This window comes from Octodon degus, unplaced genomic scaffold (assembly GCF_000260255.1).
Source record: "Octodon degus isolate 3935 unplaced genomic scaffold, OctDeg1.0 scaffold00028, whole genome shotgun sequence".
In the NCBI taxonomy this organism is placed as follows: Eukaryota; Metazoa; Chordata; class Mammalia; order Rodentia; family Octodontidae; genus Octodon; species Octodon degus.
This window is the reverse complement of record NW_004524604.1, coordinates 18,230,569-18,250,124: the sequence shown is the minus strand read 5'-3', so window position 1 is coordinate 18,250,124 and position 19,556 is coordinate 18,230,569. Positions and strand designations below refer to the sequence as shown.

Sequence of the window (19,556 nt, the reverse complement as noted above, 5' to 3'; positions counted from 1 at the left end):
ACATGACGAAGTGCTAAAGTAATAGACTTCCTTCAGAGGAGAATAGAGCATAAACTTTCTTTTTCATGGTTATGGGATAGGACTGAGGTATTCTTTTTTTTTTTTTTTCCCACAAACATTTACTTTAAAGAGTATAGCATTGATTGATATGACATTAGAAGCAGTATGCATTTAGAAGACCAAAATGATAGGTATTTCAAGCATGGTTTTAGTATTATACTTTGCTTTTCTCAGTTTGGTTGCTTAGTTCACAGATACCAGCATGTAGAGTTAGTTAGGTTGAGAATTCTACCCATTAACTGCTAGTTTCAAAAACCTGTTGGAGATTCTTAGGACCATTGCCTTAACCATCTTGTTTATATAAACGTATGGTTTCGCCCCTTCCACAATTCTTAACTTTTCTCCTTTCTCTCTCTTCATTGTTTAATCCTTAAATTCTCACTTTCCATTTAAGTGTTACACCTTTCAATTTTTTTTTCTTTTGAGTTCTTACACTAGGGAGGATTGAGATATTCTTGAAGATTTGGAACAATGCTCATTATTTTAAATTTATGCAATTTGTAACCTAAAAAATAAAAAAAAACACTGAAAACTTCTGGTTCTAAGAAAAGCATTCATTTTTGTATGAGTTCTTCAAAAACTGTTTTGAAAGACAAAGAATTGAAGTCTTCAGAATGGCAATCTAATAATTGCATTTGAAAGTTATACCTATAAATACTCAAGGTAGTAATTTATATTCAGACAGAGGGACAAATTAGAGGAAATCTTAAGAGGATTGACTCCGAGGAAAAATGACATCGGAGATGCAATGGTTTTCTGTCTTAATAATGCTGAAGCTGCTGAAGAAATAGTAGATTGCATTACTGAATCATTATCCATCTTAAAGACACCTCTTCCTAAAAAGGTATGGCAATGATTCCTCTTTCAGAACATATTTAATTAGGAAAGTGGCAGAATTAAGTGGTTGACATTTTTCCGGATTGAAATTGATTCCTTTTTTGCGTGAAGAGCTTGACTGGGGAAGTCTTTTCCATGTAACTATGTTATTTCTGTGTAGGAAACTTGTTATGTTCATAGACGTAAAAGTTGTCAGTAAATTGAAATGTAAGCGAGGTAATAGATTTTGTCCCTGCCAGTGTCATGGTTGTGGTGACGTTGAATTTCATATAACTCTTCTAATTAGTAATAATTATTTAAATTAGAACTAAATGTTAGCCATATGCCACTGATTTCAAGAACTGAAAATACAGAATTTCTACATATATTAGTTGCTGTTTTTTAAACCATTTGGGTTGTCTTTTGGAATTACAGATTGCCAGATTATATTTGGTTTCTGACGTTTTGTACAACTCTTCAGCCAAAGTTGCCAATGCTTCGTATTATAGAAAATTGTAAGTACAATGATGTAGGTTGATACTCTAAAATAGAATATTTAAGGGTTAAGCATGAGAAAAGAGGATTTTTGCCAGACGTGGTGGTACATGTCTGTAATGCTGGCACTGGGGAGGTGGAGACAGGAGCATTGCTTTGAGTTCAGGGCCTGCCTAGACTGTATAGTGAGACCTTGTCTCAAAAAGACAGAAAAATTTTTTCTTTAAACCATTTCCTATTAGTAAATAATTTAAATTTATTCATGGTTTGTAGAACTTCTTTCAGTAATAGGCTTGCTTTTTTGAACTGTAAGCTAAATTACCAGTTTTTGGAAATGTTTCATTTTATATGTGTCTTAATTATTGCCAATAGAACAGATAGGTGGAGTTCAAAAATAACTTTTCTTTGCATAGATAGCTACTGTACAATAAACTGAAATAGTATAAATAATGGCAAATATAAAGGAGATCAAAGATAAAGATTAACTATAGCATCTTTGTTTTCTTCTAATCACAGCAGTGTTGTTTTTCACTGTTAATTTCAAAGGCAGTAGGAAACTTTGCTGCTGTGCTATAATTAATATGTAAACTATTCTTTGGTTCCTTACAGTTCCCTTTCTGTTTATTTTATTGAGTAGGCTCAAGGAAAGGGATTGACTCTTGAAAAGAAATTGGAAATTGGAAATTGGGGCCCACTCTGATTTCAGATTTCTGCTGTTAGTCTCTGACTAGTGAAGAGATTGAGTACTGAAAATTTACTGAAGAAAATTCAGAATAGTAGAAGTAAAAGCAATTCAGTTTTTTGAGTTTAATTACCTACTTATTTATTTTTAAGGATTTTGTGATTTATAAATAAGTCAGAGGAGTTTTTATTGGTTAGCATGCTGAGGAGGGTATCACTTTTTAAACAGTTACTTAATGTATTATTTGAATTTCAGTTTTGAAACAAAGTTATGCCAGATATTTTCAGACCTTAATGCTACCTATCGTACAATTCAAGGCCATTTACAATCTGAGAATTTTAAGGTACGTGAATGTTTTACATTTTTGCCCTGTTAAATAGAGGTGGAGGTCATTGGAAGGTTGGAAGAGTATATTGGACAAATAAGGCATCACTTAAAACTTGTGTGTTTTTGAAATTACTGTTGGGAATTTCACCTGTCATCTTAACCTTTTTCATGAAAATGTATAAGAGACTTAAAAATGTTAACTAGTGTTATATTGTCAGGTATTTAGTATTAAGTGTTTATTTAAATGTTTTAAATATTAGTTTTTTTAAATTTATTTTTTAAATTTTAGTACAGGGTCTATAGGGTCTCACTATGTAGATCGGACTTGTAGTGATTCTCCTGTTTATAGCCTCCCAAGTACTGGGATTACATGCATGTGCCACCACACCCAGTCTCAATTGTTCAATTTCTGATTTTTCAAAAAACCTCTTAAGCTGTAGTATAGACCAGTGTTAAGGAAAGCCAAACAGGAGGCTGGGGAGATAGGTCTGACTGCCTGGCAAGCACAAACACCCAGGTTCAATCCTCAGCACCACTTGCTATGCTGGCTCTGCCTCCAGGCATGCTGAGCTGGCCACAGAGACTGGGCGTGGTGGTACGTGACTATAATCCCAGAACTGTGGAGGCTGAGACAGGAGGATCACTGTGAATCTAAGGTGCATACCGAGATCCTATACCAAATAAATAGATTTTAAAAAAAAGAAAAGCCAGACAAAGCAAAAAACATACAATTGAGTAGAGATTTTCATGGGAAGATTTCATTAAGAAAATTTTTCAGTATGAAAAGATGACCTGTGACTGTATCATTTAGGGCATTCTGACAAATCTATAATAAACATTTTTGATCTTAAATTTTGATCATAGCTAGATGTGGTGGTGCATGCCTGTAATCCCAGCACTTAGGAGGTGGAGGCAGGAGGATCACTGCAAATCTGAGGTCACCATGGGGTCAAGACCAGCCTGAATTTCATGGATGGCAAGAACCTGTCTTGGAAGGAAAAGAAAAGTTCATAAATTAGTAATTTCTGGAAAAGTTTAGGGAAGGAGCAGAGAAAAGTGTTAGAATCAGAAAGTATTTCATTGGGCCATAGGGATTTAGATTAAAAATCTGGCTACTTTGATTTTCAGCTTTTGTAGTGTTTTTGTGTTTCCCAGATTGCAGCTCATGTTTAGTACAAACAAATGGTATCGGAGTTGACCTTATTTGGTAAAAAACAGTTAGTGATCTTTTGTCCCCTATTACTTCTTAGGGCTTTGTTACCCCTTTAATGAGAAGGTGACATTAATCCTTTTAAAAATAAAAGGTGACTAGTGAATATGGTGAAACATTCCTGCAACTGCAGCCCTCTGGAAGGCTGAAGCGCGAGAAGTGCAAGCTCAAGCCCTTCGTGGAAATTTAGTGACTTAGTGAGGCTCTGACTCATTTTAAAAAAGGAAAAAAAAGGCTGGGATGTACCTCACTCAGTTCAATTCATAGTACTGCCCTCTCAAAAAATTAAATTTTAAAAGCGTTGTTAAAAGAAAACTTAGCACATCATGATGATCATTCTTGTGAAATTTGAGACATTCTCCCCTAAAATTCATTATCTTATTTTATTTCCCATTTATTTAGCAACGGGTAATGACTTGCTTCAGAGCATGGGAAGATTGGGCAATTTATCCAGAACCATTTTTGATCAAACTACAGAATATTTTCTTAGGACTTGTAAATATTATTGAGGAAAAGGAAACAGAGGTAGGTACTCTGTATTTATTTGTTTGAAATTTGTTTTTGAAAGTAGAGCACTATGGTGTGATATGTAATATAGATAAGTATTTCCACTGTTTCTTTGTGAAAAATACCTTCTGTTTGTGCCAAGATAATGGGTTTTTATTGTTAGGGTTATTGAAACCTAGGAGTCAAAATTATACATGCAGCAGTAATTTTACATTTTGTTTTTACATGAAAATTAGTGGCTGGACATGAAAGGTGTGTATTAATAGAAAGCAATATATAGGTTCTCCTTGATGTCTGATGGGTCTCAGTAAACCCACTATAAGTTGACTATATCGTGAGTTGGAAATACATTAATCCCCCTGACCCGTTGAACATCATAGCTTAGCTGTCCTATCTTAAACGTGCTCAGAACATTTAAATTAGTCTGTAGTTGGGCAGAAATCATCTAATACAAAAGTTTTAAATGAAGTGTTGAGTGTTTCATATAACTTATTTAAATAGCTATATATAGTCAAGAAATAGCTGGCAGTATAGTGCTCTACAGAGTACTAGTGATCTAGTGGCTGACTGGGAACTATGACTAGCTGCCACTGCCCAGAATCACAGAAGTATCGTGCTGCATAGTGTTAACCTAAGGAAAGATAAAAATTTGAAGTACACTTGTTAGGAATATGTGTCGCTTTCATTGTAAATTTGGAAAATCATCATAGGGTATAATAGTGTACTCCTGTAGTCCAGGCTACTTGGGAGGCTAAAGCAAGAGAATGGAGAGTTTAGAGCCATCTTGGACAGCATGTAGACCCTATCTCACCAAACCGCAAAAAACCCAAAACCCAAGTTGGGGACCACGTATATGTAGTATGATTTTGCTTTGTTAAAAATAATATTACATCTATGAAAAGGTGCAGCACAGCACACAGAGGTAGCAAGATTTTGTTCATCACCATTTTTTTTTGCCTTTTAAAAAAATCTCCTAAATAGTTTTTGATTTTTTTCAAGTCTGTTGTATTCTTTTTATTCCTGCAAGAGCTTCCTAATTGGCCTGTGCTCCAGAGCATGCTGTTTTTTTTTTTTTTTTTTTAGTTTTATAAATGGATGTATTTTTTCCTGGTGTTTCTCCTTCGTTTTGAAGTTTGTGAGCAGACCAATACAAACTTGGGTTTGTTCTTTGATTCACATGATCCCTGACGCCAATTAGTACTTGGTAAATATTAGATAAATAAAGTGAAGATAGCTGCTTAAATAATAATGACAATAATAATAAAATGGAGAAGGTGCTGTAGAAACAGGAATGAGAATTTAGGAAGTCGGGGGCTGGGGAGATGGCTCAGTGGAATAAGCGTTTCCCTGGCAAGCGCAAGGGCCTGAGTTCAATTCCCAGTTCCACCAAAAAAAGAAAAAGAGAGAATTTAAAAAGTCAAGTTATATTAGGTACATGTATCTACTGCATAAGATGGATGCAAACTTCGTATATCACAAACATACTAATACAGATTTTAAAAAGATAATTGCTTCTTTGGCAAACTGGGGGGGTGAGTATGAAGGATTGAAGTCAGGACCTTGTGCTTGTCAGGCAAGAGGTTGAGCCACTGAACTGTATCCCCATCATACCTGGAAATATGGGTATCCAGCCTGTAGTCTTATAGCAATGTGACTTTAGCAAGCAAAGAAGAATGTTATGGTAGTGTACATTTCTCATAGGATGTACCAGATGATCTTGATGGTGCTCCCATTGAGGAAGAGCTTGATGGTGCGCCTCTGGAAGATGTGGATGGAATTCCCATTGATGCTACTCCCATTGATGATCTCGATGGAGTTCCTATAAAAAATCTTGATGATGATCTGGATGGAGTGCCTTGTAAGTCCAAATTTTCTTTTCCTTGATCTTTTTAAGACATGGTTTTGCTATGAAGTTCAGGCTGGCTTGAATTCACTTTGCAGCTCAGGCTGGCCTTGAACCCCTAGTGATCCTCTTGCCTAAGTTTCCTAAGCACTGCGATCATAGGTGTGCACTGCCACACTTGACTGAGTCCAAATTTCAAATGTTAAATCTCACTAATAGTTTAACTACCAAAACCTTTAATTGCCACACACGCTGATATGGAAAAATATTGTTTATGCCTGAAATGTCATTACTAATTGTTGAGCTACATCCCAGCCTTTAAGTTTTTGAGGCAGACTCTTGCTAAGTTGTCCAGTTAGGATAAATTTGAGATGCTCCTGAGTGCTGGGATTACATGCATGTGCCACCATGCCTCGCTGTGAGTTTAAAATTCAGATACCCAGTAATACATTTGACTATGCCAAGAAAAATGCTCCTATATAGGTGCTTTCCTTGGGGTGAGGGGTTAGCAAGTCTCTTTTGGTTTTGTCAGAAATTATAGGTAAAATCTTGTCATCACTTACACTCACAATGCCAGGTACTGTTCCTGGTTTTAGTAGTTGTGTTTTTATTTATTCCAACATAAGCTTGAATTTTCCTAGGTGCCTAAAATTACGTTAAAGTTTTAAATTGCAAACTTTATATTTTACACAATGGTCAGGTAAAGTTGTTTTAAGGTTGTTTTACTTTTCAGCTTTATTTGCTTAAAATGTTAATCTGTATTTTCTGAGTTGATATGTACAGTAGTCCCTCCATTTTATGATTATATTCATTACTTACTGTATCCATAACTTTCATAACTATGCAGGTATAGGAAAACACAGTAAAAATAGGATTTGATTGGTTTCCCGTATCCACTAGAAATCTTGGAATTTTTTCCTCTATGGAGTAGGGGGGAATCATTGTGTTTTTCTCTGTGTGTAATGTTTTTTTGAATTTTTGCTTTTTAATAATTTAGTAAATAAACCTAAGCCCATTAATTTAGGTCAGTCTGTCATTTAATGGTTCATCTTTCTCCAACAGTGGATGCAACAGAAGACTCCAAGAAGAATGAGCCTATATTTAAGGTTGCTCCATCAAAATGGGAAGCTGTTGATGAATCTGAATTGGAAGCACAGGGTGAGTAAAAGTGAATATTCAGCTTTAACAAATTGAATACTTTACAATGATTGGTGTCTCTGTGTTTGTGTTTTCATTTTATATTTTAGGAAACACTATATATGTTTCAGCTTTAAAGCCCAGTGTTATCATATTTAGTGTCTAATGCAAGCTTTCATTGTGGTTGGTGCTCTAATAATTTTTTTTAAATCCTTTGGTTTGAAAGCTTTGAGAGTAACAAGAGAAATCCCTGAAAACCTTTTACATTAAGGCATTTCAGTAGAAATGTAAATGGGAAGTTGTGCCTGTTTGGAAATTTACTTGGAGTTTTATTTCAGAGAAATCAAACTTTGACCCTCTCATGATACTTACTAGATCTTGATATAATTTAGTTTCCCACATAGCTTGTATCCTAGTACTCGTAACCTAATACTTAATTATTAATATTATGGGTCATAATGACATAAATCTTAGTATCAGATAGGGAAACAAAAATTTTTGTCACTTGAATTTGAATGAAATCATAGTGTACATGTAAAGATGGAAAGCTTTAGCACCTAGAATTGGCTATTCAAAGAATAAACAGATAAAAACTTCCATAATATAAACTTTCAGTTCTATAGCTGGGCTTCTACTTAGAAATGCTAATTTACCTTATGGAATTACATCCTCTTTTCCTTCCATTCAGCTGTAACAACTTCTAAGTGGGAGTTATTTGACCAGCATGAAGAATCAGAAGAAGAAGAAAATCAAAAGTAAGAATCTAAGTTTCAAATATATTTGGTTTCTTTTGCATGTACAATACACTCCTTTTTTCATTAAGAGGTATAGTTGAAATAATAGTGAAGAGGAAAACTTCACTTTAAAAAAAAAACTTGTGAGAGGATCATTTTTATTTCTCCAGTGTTCTTGCAGTGAATAAAGAGCTTCTAGTTTCTGGTCTTCCTGCATCTTTGCCTTGGAGTTTATTTCCTGTGCAAGGCTATACATTCTCACTTTGTAGTTACTAATTGGTCAACTATGTCTTCTTCAGATCTTTGTCATCAAATATTGTTTTGAGTTTCCCAAAAACTGATTTTTAAAATGTAAGTGGGAAGGTTATATTCTTCCTTTTGGGCAATATATTGCTAAGAAAAACTGCCTAATGGCTATTCGGTTACTTAACTGTAAATACTTTAAAAACTAAAAGTGAAAGCAAGGGAAAACATTTTCTTTGCAGTATAGAGAACTTACAATTTTGATTTAGCTCTTAGTAATCACTCCAAAATTCTTTCATCATTTGACACTGTGATTATAAGAATCTTCACTCCCAAAATTTGTAAATTCATGTTGGTAATTTTTAAGAAGTGCTTGACACTTTTAAAAATACGATTTCAAAGGAATTTTTTTTTTTTTTTAATAGAGAACACTATCAGGAATACCATACAAAGCTTTTGTTGTTGTTTCTGTATTGTTTCATTCTCAAATGGAAGAAGGAACAAAGAGAAAGTCCTTTTTCGTCCTAGTACAATGTGAGGATTTGTGTGAATTCATTAGATAGATTTCTTGATTGTTAAGAATTGTTAAGGAAATGTGATCAGTTAGCAATTAATTTGTAGAAACAACAGTTTGCTATGAAGAAAACCTGTCACATGTAATATCTTTCCAAAATGTTGGTATGATCAGAACAAATTGACAGTAGTTACTACAAGAATGAGATGTGGCTTTTTAATGAAATGAGTAATCTGAGATTACTGAGGAATACAGGAATTGGAAATATTTTATGTCCATAGTCTTATGCTTAATAACATCTCATAATTATGGATTCACCACTTCACAATCTGTATTTTATTTACGAAGTGGTATTTAATTTAGAGGGAAGAAGTATAAAAGCCATCAAAGAACTAAAACTGTATTTTTTCAGATTTTCATTATCTGCAAGTATTAAGGTTTTGGGGGCTTTAAGTTGATGTTTGTATTAATGTTAGAATATGAATGTATTTTAATATTGTTGCGATAATTATACTTTGATAGAAGCATGAATAAGTAGAAGCATAATTTGTATTTTTATTTTTCTGAGAAGCTAAATAAGTCACGATAATATAAAATTAACTTTTGAGGTGGGCATGGTGGTGCACGCCTATAGTCCCAGCCACTAGGGAGGCTGAAGCAGGAGGATTGCCATGAGTTCATCCCTAGCCTGAATTACAGTGAGATGCTTTCTCAAACAGCGACAATAAAGAAAATAACTATGAAAGTACAAAGCAAGGAGAAAGCTGTGTAATTTTTTGATCCTTGAAATTGTCTTATGCCTTAGTACTACTCTCTAGTGGTTGAGTTTAAAAGTACCTTTTTACATAATGCTGCTTCTTATAACTAGTAATTGCAATATTTGTAGCAGAAATGTGATTGTTAGAAAAAGGTCAGCACTACTAGTACTCTGCAGAAAAATACCTATAGAAGAATTTAATTTGTAATGAATTTGGTATGAGTTTAGAGTGTTGAATTTCAATTTTTTAAAGTACAACAGGAAGCAGTGGTGAGATCTGACCCTAGAATTAGTAATAAGCCAAGGCTAAAACCAATTCCTATTACTCCAGCCTTGAAAAATTATGATAGCTATTTTAAAATATGTATGTCTTTAAAAATAAAAGTGGTACAGCTCATTTAAAAGTACTGATATATACAATCGGTGTTTACTACCAGTGACCTAGATCTTTGCTAATCCATATAAATATAAATAATAGAATGTTCCACGAGCTGTTGTGCAAGCCATGTTTGCACACAAGTGTTGTGGTGCTTGTTCCATGTATTTCACCTGTTCAGTGTTCATTTGTGACTAGAACATTCAGGTAAATGTGTATTTGCCAAGGAATACTTGTAATTGCAAAAAATAAATAAAAGACTGGGATTGGTCAAGTAATTTCCACTACATAGAGGCTGCAGTTTAATTAGCCAAGCCACTTCCTCTTGATTGACGCCTTTTAAGTAGTTTTTTAGTAAGCATCTCTGCTTTTACACCTACTTTACATATTTGAAGCATCTTGTAAAATTGCACCATAAAACAACTTTTTGTGTATTCAAAAATTAACTGAAAGCTGCATTGAGGAAGTTCATGATAAATTAGTAAAAAGTAATTTAACTAATGGAAAAGTTTATTTCCAAAGACAAATGTTTAAAAGTAGATTTAGATTTTTTCTTCCCTATCAAAGTGTTGAAAAGGTATTAAGTTGTACCTGTATTTGGAATTAGTGATATGTGGGGCCGTTAGTATAAAATTTTAAAAACCTTTGATTGGGAGGCTGTGAAGCTAATGTTGTTTTCTCTTTAGAGAGTATGTTTACTGATTCTGAATTACCAACATTTTTTACCTGTCTGGCTTAAATTTTTTTGATTTAGCATATAAGCTTAATAATTATCCTTTAAAATAATTGAATTTTTGTTTTAAAAGAATTTGGTTATAACTTTCCATATTATGAATAATTTTAAATGTGTCCTAAAAATATTTTTTTTACTGTACAATGTATTTAGTACCCAAATACCAACACTTAAGAGCTTACCAAATTCAAATATTAGAGGCAAAAATGGCATATATATATATATATATATATACACATACATACATACATACATACATACTGGGCCATGCCAATAATGCAGTTATCAAGTCAGTATTCTTTGTGGGGAATTTTGTGTATGAATGTCTTGTTTTACCCAGATGTATTTGCTTTTATAGCACATGTATATGAACCTTACCCCAAAATAAGTTCTATATTTTAAGTTTTTTAAAAAGCAATTCTTTGTTTTAAGAACATTTTGTTAATCCTGTCTCAGGGCTATGACTAGCTTTATGCCTGTCTATTCCCACTAGATTATACCTAGAAAAAAGGGGAATTTTTCTTCTTAGTATTCTCTGTGACTTATTGATGCTGGTCACTCAGGTTTTTCTCTCACCCTCTCCCCATTTAAAACCTGTCCAACTTTCAGAATCAGCTGTAATGAGTACTGATGTTTACTGATACTTTAAAATGTAATTGCTTTATTATAATTACAAACTAATGATTATAGGGTCTTCATTATGCTGCATTGATTGTTGTGTGTTAACTTATATGACTCCAGGTCATTTATTTTTTAAATAATAGGTTCTGCTGAAGGAAGGATAAATTGCTTTTTAGACATTAAAGTTAAATCACTGTAAGCTGAAGTATGTACAACTTATTATTTGTTTCATATAACTTGTTGAGGTTTGTTACAGAATCAGAGGCACATAATGACATTCACGTAAGCAGCCTTTGTTGAAGCACAGATTTTTTGTGGAGTGGCTGGCCAGGTAGCTAGCTCAGCACAGTGGCCAGGTTCTATCCCCGGTCTTTCTGAGCCCATTATTCGTAGTGAGACCCTGTACACCCTGTAGACCCTGTCCTAAATTTAAAAAAAAATTTTTTTTTTGTGGAGGAAACAAGAATTTTACAAAATGATCTTTATTTCTTCAATTGTTTTGCACATTTTAGGGATGTTGTCATATGTTTTGCTAAACATTATGAAACTTTTTGACAGTGAAAAACACAATGCCCAGACTATAAAATGTAACATTTTGTTTTGCTGATTTCTGTACAATGTATTCTGCTTATTTCCAAAGTCAAGAAGAAGAGAGTGAAGATGAAGAAGATACTCAAAGTTCCAAATCTGAAGAACATCATTTGTACTCTAATCCAATCAAAGAAGAAATGACTGAGTCTAAGTTCTCTAAGTACTCAGAAATGAGTGAGGAAAAACGGGCAAAACTTCGTGAAATTGAGGTTTGTGTTACAGTGAAGTTTAAACTGTTCTTCACTGGCCTTTCCCTTTTTCCACTAAACTAATCCCTTTCCTGCCTCACACCCAGGTACATGCTATTCCCTGATTGCTTAGAAACCTTGTACCTGCTGATCTTTAGACCTCTTAGTTTAAGCATGCCTTCTTTCATGATAGCTGTCTTTTCTAGATTTGCTCCCCCATGCACCCTTCAATAGCTCAGCTGGTAGAGTGGAGGACTGTAGATTTGCTCCCTGTCCCTTTTTAAGGCTTGCTTACTTCTGTTTATCTGTGTAGGATTTACATGTGTGTGCTTCTGTATGGATGGGGGTGTGTGTGCTTTGTCCTTTTGCTGACTTGTTTCCTTATTTCTTTAATGTCTGTGTTTCTTACTAGGCTGTAGTTTCCTTGAGAGGAAAAAAGACCACGTCTATTTTCTGTTCATTATTGTATCTCTAGTATATGGAGCATAAAAGCTCCTTTCAAGTAATGGATTCTAATTAATAAGTTGTACCTGGTCACATTGAAAATAAATTATTTTTTTTTAACTTTTTAAATCTTTTTTTTTTTTTTTTAATTTACTTGGTACAGGGTCTCACTATGCAGCTTGGACTTGTAGGGATCCTCCTGTCTCAGCCTCCCCAGTGTTAGGATTACAGGCGTGTACCACCATGCCTGGTTTCTGTGTCCATGGTGCTTGTGGAGCTCCAGGGCTGGTGCAGCATGTGGTACTGGGGAGCAAACCCGGTTCTTGCACTTGCTAGGCAGGCGCTTAGATTGCAAAGGTATCTCCCTAACTCCTATTTTTTTCTTTTTGAGGCATGATCTCGCTGTGTGGCTTATTACACTGACCTTGAACTCACTATTTAGCTCAGACTGGCCTCAAACTCCTAGTGATGCTCCTGCCTCAGTCTCCTGAGTGCTGGGATTATGGGCATTTGCTGCCATGCCCACCCCTTAACGTTTTGAATATACATAATATGTAACTAGGAAGATAGAAAATGTTTTCTGGTATATTTAAATTACTTTTTTTGGTACTAGACTTATTTTTAAATATCTATACCTTTAATGATGGGGTGAAATAGATAATGAGTGGTTCCTAATGTAAGAAGTGAAATGTACAGGAGCCCCCTATACCATTATGGTTGTCTACCTTTTCTTCCAGTATCACCAAACCAAAAAATTAACAAAGCATTTTGTTCTGACTCTATACACAGTCAACATAATGTCATTTATGAAAGCTGAGTTTTGGAATTCCTAAGTTTGATTCATTGTTTTGAAATGTATTAATACTTCTTTTAAATAAGATTTTTAGGGGAATAAGGTGCTGTGTATCAGTGCACATATTCACTTTTGGACTTTTTTTTTAACTTCTGGACCTTTTAAGCCTTCATAATTCCCTTTTTAACTCTAGATTGCTTACATCTTTCTGAATGCTCTGCCTTACTGACTTGATGAAACTATTAAGAGTAGAAATAGAGTTCAATAAAATTATATTTTGTTGATAACTTAAGGCATGACCCCCTATAAATGCAGAGATACTTCTTTACATGTTTTTTTTTTCTTTATTAAAGAATAAAACTGTATAATTTAGCTTTTTGTTAACTTGGCTGGTTGTTATGAATAATTTCCACATTTTGTATATATGTATGGGCTATATATGTATATATTACATATATATGTAAATATATACATATGTTGCCTTATAGTCTGACCCCTTCCATCTTTGTTATATACTCAGTGATTGTTTCTCTTGCTCACAAAGTGTCTGCCTCTCATAGTTTACTTGTCCTGCTGGCATTTGGACTGTGAGCCAGCTCACATATTTAAAATGTATGGGTTTTGACCTCATTGTAGAATTACCTAGTCCTTTTCCCTTGTTTATGGAATAAAGGTACATATTGATGGCAAATTTGGATTAGGATTCAGGGCTCTTGAGCTTTATCTCAGTGCTTTTCTTAGCTACTCTACCCCATAATTTCAATGTCAATTTATGGAAAAATTTATAACTTGATATAAAATGTCAATTTTATGTAACCATTATTAAATCTAGATTTAATTATTAAATCTAATGAGTAGACTCTTACTGTAGAACCATTAAGTAAAGAATAAAGTTCTAAATTAGTTTCTCCAATTAATTTTATTATATACTATTGTGTACATACATATATTGTATTTTTTTCCTTAAAAAGCTATTCCCTTCCCTCAGTGTGTCCCAGTAAAGATGCCCATAGCTGAACATTTTTTTGGGGGGGGGTATTGTACTGGGTATTGAACTCAGGACCTTATGCTTGCCAGGCAGGCACTGTGCCACTGAGTTACATCCCTAAAGCCCTGAATGTCTTTAGTATGGGCAAAAACCAAAGGATTTGTGAATTCTGACATTTTCAGCAAAATCACTTTAACAATAGCTGATTGAGGATTAGTTTTGGTTTTTAGATCTTAAATAGAGTAGTAGTAGCTTATTTTTTGTCCTCATTTAAACTAACATGAGTTAGGATCCAAGTGGAGGGTATTTTGTGTTGCTAGAGAAGAAAAATACTTTTCTGCCAAGGTGCCTGGCGGTGAATGAATGCTGACAGCAGGAAGATGATGCCTGGCCATTGTTTCAGGGCAGTGGAGAGCGTCATTAGCTAATGAGCCATTGGATTGCATGTCTACTTACATTAATGTTGAGACCTGAGATCACTTTTTTCTTGGACTTGTGTTTGAGCCTAAGTTAGACCATTTGAACAGAAACTGTAAGTTGGGATTTTATAATGATTTTCTAGGAATATCACCTTCCTATAAGTAACATTCAGATTGATTAACTCTTGTATACTTAATTCTGGGTTACCAGAAATACATTCTGTAGAACAGAATTACTTTGGTTGGGCTGGTGAGATGGCTCAGTGGGAGGCTTCATTCTCCTTTTTAAAATATATTTTGCAGCTTAATTTTAAAATGTAGCCATTATTAAAACATGAAAAAAATGCAGATGTTTGGAAGAGAAAGAACCTTAAAGCAGTAATAGTAAAATTGATAAGTGAAATTAGGTAGAAAAAAGGTAGAAATTGGGGAACTTTTTCTTGAAAATTGAAATTGGGAATATACCACTTTATTTTGCACGGGTGGTGAAGGAAGGAGGTAGTAATTTGCTTCCATCATGGTTAAAAGCTTCATTTGTTGTGCGGGTGTGAGGGGGAAAGGGGCCAAATGAGGCCTTAATTTTTGAAATAAAGTGCCATAGTAGCATATAACCTCCCTGAAGGATATGTTAATGTTTGAATAAAATAGGGTAAGATGTCAGCCTTAGCAGCAATTCCATTAGATAAGACTCCATTTCTTTGAATAAAACAAGATTAAACAGGTTCGGGACTGTAGCTCAGTAAACCATCCAGTCTCCATATACCTTCCTCATCCTCATACTTTCACCTTTTTTGCTTCTCTTAGTTCAAGAAAAATGTATTCTCATGTTTGTAAATTTATTCGACAATCTTAGCTCTGCTAAGCCTTCAAATAGTTATCTTGATCATTTCATGAAATTAAGTTCAAGATGTATCATAAATTTATTCTTTAGTATTTTTTTGCATAGTAGTAAAAAACAATAATAAAAAGTATAATAAAAAAGTGAAGTTAATCTTACCTATTCCAGTCTTTCTCACATTGTAACTTATGTTACCAATTTTTTTTGTATGTGCTTTAAGATATTTATAACATTGTAAATATACTTTTGTCATGTCTGTGTTTGTGTGTGATTTGTTAGAAGTCTAGACTTTACAAACAGTACTTACATGAATATTCTAAATACAGGTAAATTAGATAAATTATAAGAAATGGAATTAGAGCAAAATGTTTGGCTATCCAGTGATAGGTACTAAGGTTGAATAAATGATGTCATTCATACTGCAGAGTAACATACTACTGTGAAAAATATTTATGGGCAATTTTATGATACTAGAAAGTATTACTGACTTTTTAAATTAATATATATGTATATATATATATATAATCTCAAATATATGTAGACATAGAAATTTGAGAAATGTATTCAAATGTGTATTTCTAGATGTTAAGATTAGAAGAATGAATGATTTTTAAAAAAGGAATTAGAAGTTACTCTGATTACTGTCTTAACTACATTCTGAATATGGTTTAATCTTTGTTATGTTTGGATATCTAGTAGTTACAGGGTACAGATAGTAACATCTTCAGATGTAACAGCTGTGTTTGATCCTAAAGGAATCCTATGCAAACTATACAGTACTACCACCTCCTTTGTTTTTTAAAAAATCTTTTATAAACAAAAATCTTTTATGACACTATGTCTTTTCTAATTGGGGGAACCAGATGTCCAAATTCATTATTGTTGAGAAATAAGTTCTTATAAATATGATGCACATAGTTCATGGTTTTTGAGTCCTCCCATAGCATGTGGGCTGATGTCTGATCACTCGGATTTTGTGAGGCTGGGCTTGTCTGACTAAGTGCCTTCAGATCAGATAAACTTTTATGTAGAGGTTATATGTTGACTGAGTCCTAACCAGTTATTACTTTGCTATAGGAAAACTGGGTAATAGAAAGTACTTAACTGAAAAATGTGTTATTTTGCAGCTCAAAGTTATGAAGTTTCAAGATGAGTTGGAATCTGGAAAGAGACCTAAAAAACCAGGACAGAGTTTCCAAGAGCAAGTTGAGCACTACAGAGATAAACTTCTTCAACGAGTAAGAAATATATATTCAATAACGTGTGTTTTCTAAAGTTATTTGTTGGACTTCTTAGAATATTAGTATATTGGCATACTTAGGAAAGTATATTTCAGTTTTTTTTTTGGGGGGGGAGGGCAGAACTGGGGATTGAAGTCAGGCCCTTGCATTTGCCAGGCAAGCGCTTATTGTCCTGAGCTATTTCCCTGGCCCCTATAATTCAGTTTTATCCACTGTGTAAGTGGTAGATATACTGATAGATAATAAGAATTTGATATTTTAAAGCAACTTTTTCTTGGAAAAGAGGTCTTAAGGCAATAGCACATGATTATATTGTGGATACCACCTATGGGCTGGAAGATTAATTTTTCTGGGTACATACTGTCTTTTTTTTTTTTTTTTTTTCATACTGTCTTTTAAACTGGTAGATAAAGTTACATTTGTGACAGTAAGACACCAACAACCCTGACAAGTGGCACAGAAACAAAGATACAGAGCTTTTGAAGAGGTTGAGAAATTAATTCAGGACTCCTTTCCTATTGTTTACAGGGAGCAGTAGTACTTTTAGCTAAACCTTTTGGGGACTTTGTATTCTTGTGTGTAACAACATTCTGGAATATAGAGAGAATTTTTTGAACCAGGAACCCCACATGGTGATTGTTGAAGGAACCCTGAAATTTTGTTTGGACTACTATTTTAACTTAACTGTAATTATTTTAAAATGAAATGTAAAAAAGAGGAAAAAGTTACAGAGATGAACTTCTGATCACTCTGAAGCTATTGTACAGGCCTGGCGACCTAGAGTAGTCCAGTGAAGTGACTGTTGTTTCTGTGTAGACCTAGGTAATCTCCTGCCACTCTGCTGTGCACCTGAGACTTTTCTCTGTGAAATTTGTATTGATAGTCCCAATTTTGCAAGATTGTTATATAATAGCTGCTGTTTTTACAGTTATTATTTATTATTGAACTAGGAAGCTTAAGATATTTAAATAGTTTATTGATATGCCTTCTGTGAAATACACATTTCAGTCAGGAAATAGTTTTGATTATCAGTCAGGAAAATGTATCTTTAATCATTAGAGGAAGCTAATCTCCAAGCAGCATGCTTTGTTTTGTTTTGTTCTGTTCTGTATTGTTTTGTTTCAGACAGTATGTAGTTCAGGCTGGCCTTGAACTCACCCTGTAGCCTATGCTGGCCTCAAAACTTTGGTACCAAAAAAACTTGTCATGACCCCTTCCTCTTTAGCTTCCCAAGTGGTGGATTACAGGAATGCTTCACCAAGCCCAATTTTTCTATTTTTTAAATTTATATTCTCTGTTGTATTTGGAGATGCTAATTGTGTGTACCTCTAAGATTCCTTTGAGTGTGGTGACAGGGTGTTGATCTGTGTGGAGGACTGCGCCTTGAATTGCTCATAGTCCTTATGGTGGCAAGTTCAGAATGACTACCATCTGAATTTCCTTGCATTCCATCATAATTGGGGAAAAAGGATTGTGTTTCTTGAAGGAACTTGTCAGAAAGCAGGACAGTATGGCCGTTGCTTGATTTTGCAAATAAACTTTTATTAGAACACAGTGTAATCATCCCCTTAAGGATTCCCAGTATGGTGGCTTTCAAGCTGCAATGGCAGAATTAAGTAGTTGTAACAAAGACATTATGTACTCCACAAAGAAAAATGTTTATCTGAGCATGTGTGTGGTGGCACATGCCTCTAATCCCAGCAGTCAGGAGACTGAGTTATGAGGATTGCTGTGAGTTCAAGGCAGCCTGAACTACACTTTGAGACCCTGTCCCAGCCAATAGACAGTGGTTAGGGAGAGGGTTGAAAGAAAGATAGAGGGAAAGGGAGAAATTCATTTGGGTGTCTATAAAAAAGTTTGCCTACATGTACTAGAGGCCTTTTTCATTATTTGAAAAATTAGAAGAGCCAACTGTCAGCTACCTTTCTTGATGCATATACTTCATAAAGAAATTCTTGATACTTAAAAACGAAATTGGCTTCATAGTCTCATTGTCTATAATCACTCTAAATACTGTTATCAGCAGAACTCAGAATTTTAAATGAGAAGTGCTATTACAACATCTAAAGGTGAATAAGCAAATTTTCTGGTTTATACAATTATTTTTTTTCCATAATTTTATTCAGAAACAAATAGCAGTGAGACAGTTTCAAATCAAATTGGTAGGACAGTTTCAATAATTAACACATTGCATACTCTCTTCCTAGTGGTTAATTGCTGTACAAGATGCAGACGTGATATCCTATTTACAAACACTATTAGAACAAATCCCTCTATTCATTAAGAGAATGTAACTATATATCTGTCCTAACCACTTTGAATACACAGATACCACATGGATATTCATCTGTATCCCCTTTTTTTGTTAAGTTCCATCATTTAAATATTATAGGTGTGTAAACTCAGCAAAATATTCTTTTTTTTTTTTTTTACAGTTTCAATAACTAACACACTGAATATATTCTTAGTGGTTAATTGCTGTACAAGATGCGGACTTGAGATCCTATTTACAAACACCATTAGAACAAATCATTCTATTCATTAAGAGAATGTAACTATCCTAACCACTTTGAATACACAGATACAAAATGGACATTCATCGGTATACCCCTTTTTTTCTAAGTTCCATTATTTGAATATTATAGGTGTGTAAACTCAGCAAAATATTCTAAAAGAGTCCAGTAGCCCATAATAGCATTGGGTCTTCTGTTTAACTGGCAATGTCAGAAATTATTGGCCTGAGTCCCCCACAGCTCAACATAGCAGCATGGCTTTACTTCCTGTATTTCATCTTCATACTTTTACCATGGTTAAGACCAAGGTAAAGCAGGACCTATGCAACAAAAGTTGTAGCTTTTTGGTCTGAGAAGGTCAGTGAAATCCCCTCAGGTATCCTAAGAGCCTGTACCTCAGATTGTAGAATCTTTGTCAGTTCAGCCACGTGGATGAGTCACGGCCATTGCTTGGCCAATGTGCTCTCTGTGAAAGCCTGAGAAAGT

The 19,556-nt window shown here is 34.2% G+C and overlaps 1 protein-coding gene across 4 annotated transcripts in view; it reads left to right on the top strand.

The window, feature by feature from the left end:
* Nucleotides 1-19,556, top strand: part of U2surp (U2 snRNP associated SURP domain containing) — a 51,195-nt gene that overhangs the window by 26,906 nt on the left and 4,733 nt on the right. For all 4 annotated transcript variants that reach the window (XM_004629209.3, XM_004629210.3, XM_023712939.1 and 1 more), the window contains 9 exons: nucleotides 742-904; nucleotides 1,312-1,391; nucleotides 2,309-2,396; nucleotides 3,993-4,115; nucleotides 5,799-5,955; nucleotides 7,003-7,098; nucleotides 7,766-7,832; nucleotides 11,696-11,855; nucleotides 16,444-16,554. In XM_004629209.3, the coding sequence (XP_004629266.1) occupies nucleotides 742-904; nucleotides 1,312-1,391; nucleotides 2,309-2,396; nucleotides 3,993-4,115; nucleotides 5,799-5,955; nucleotides 7,003-7,098; nucleotides 7,766-7,832; nucleotides 11,696-11,855; nucleotides 16,444-16,554 (1,045 nt within the window). The remainder of the gene's footprint in view (nucleotides 1-741; nucleotides 905-1,311; nucleotides 1,392-2,308; nucleotides 2,397-3,992; nucleotides 4,116-5,798; nucleotides 5,956-7,002; nucleotides 7,099-7,765; nucleotides 7,833-11,695; nucleotides 11,856-16,443; nucleotides 16,555-19,556) is intronic.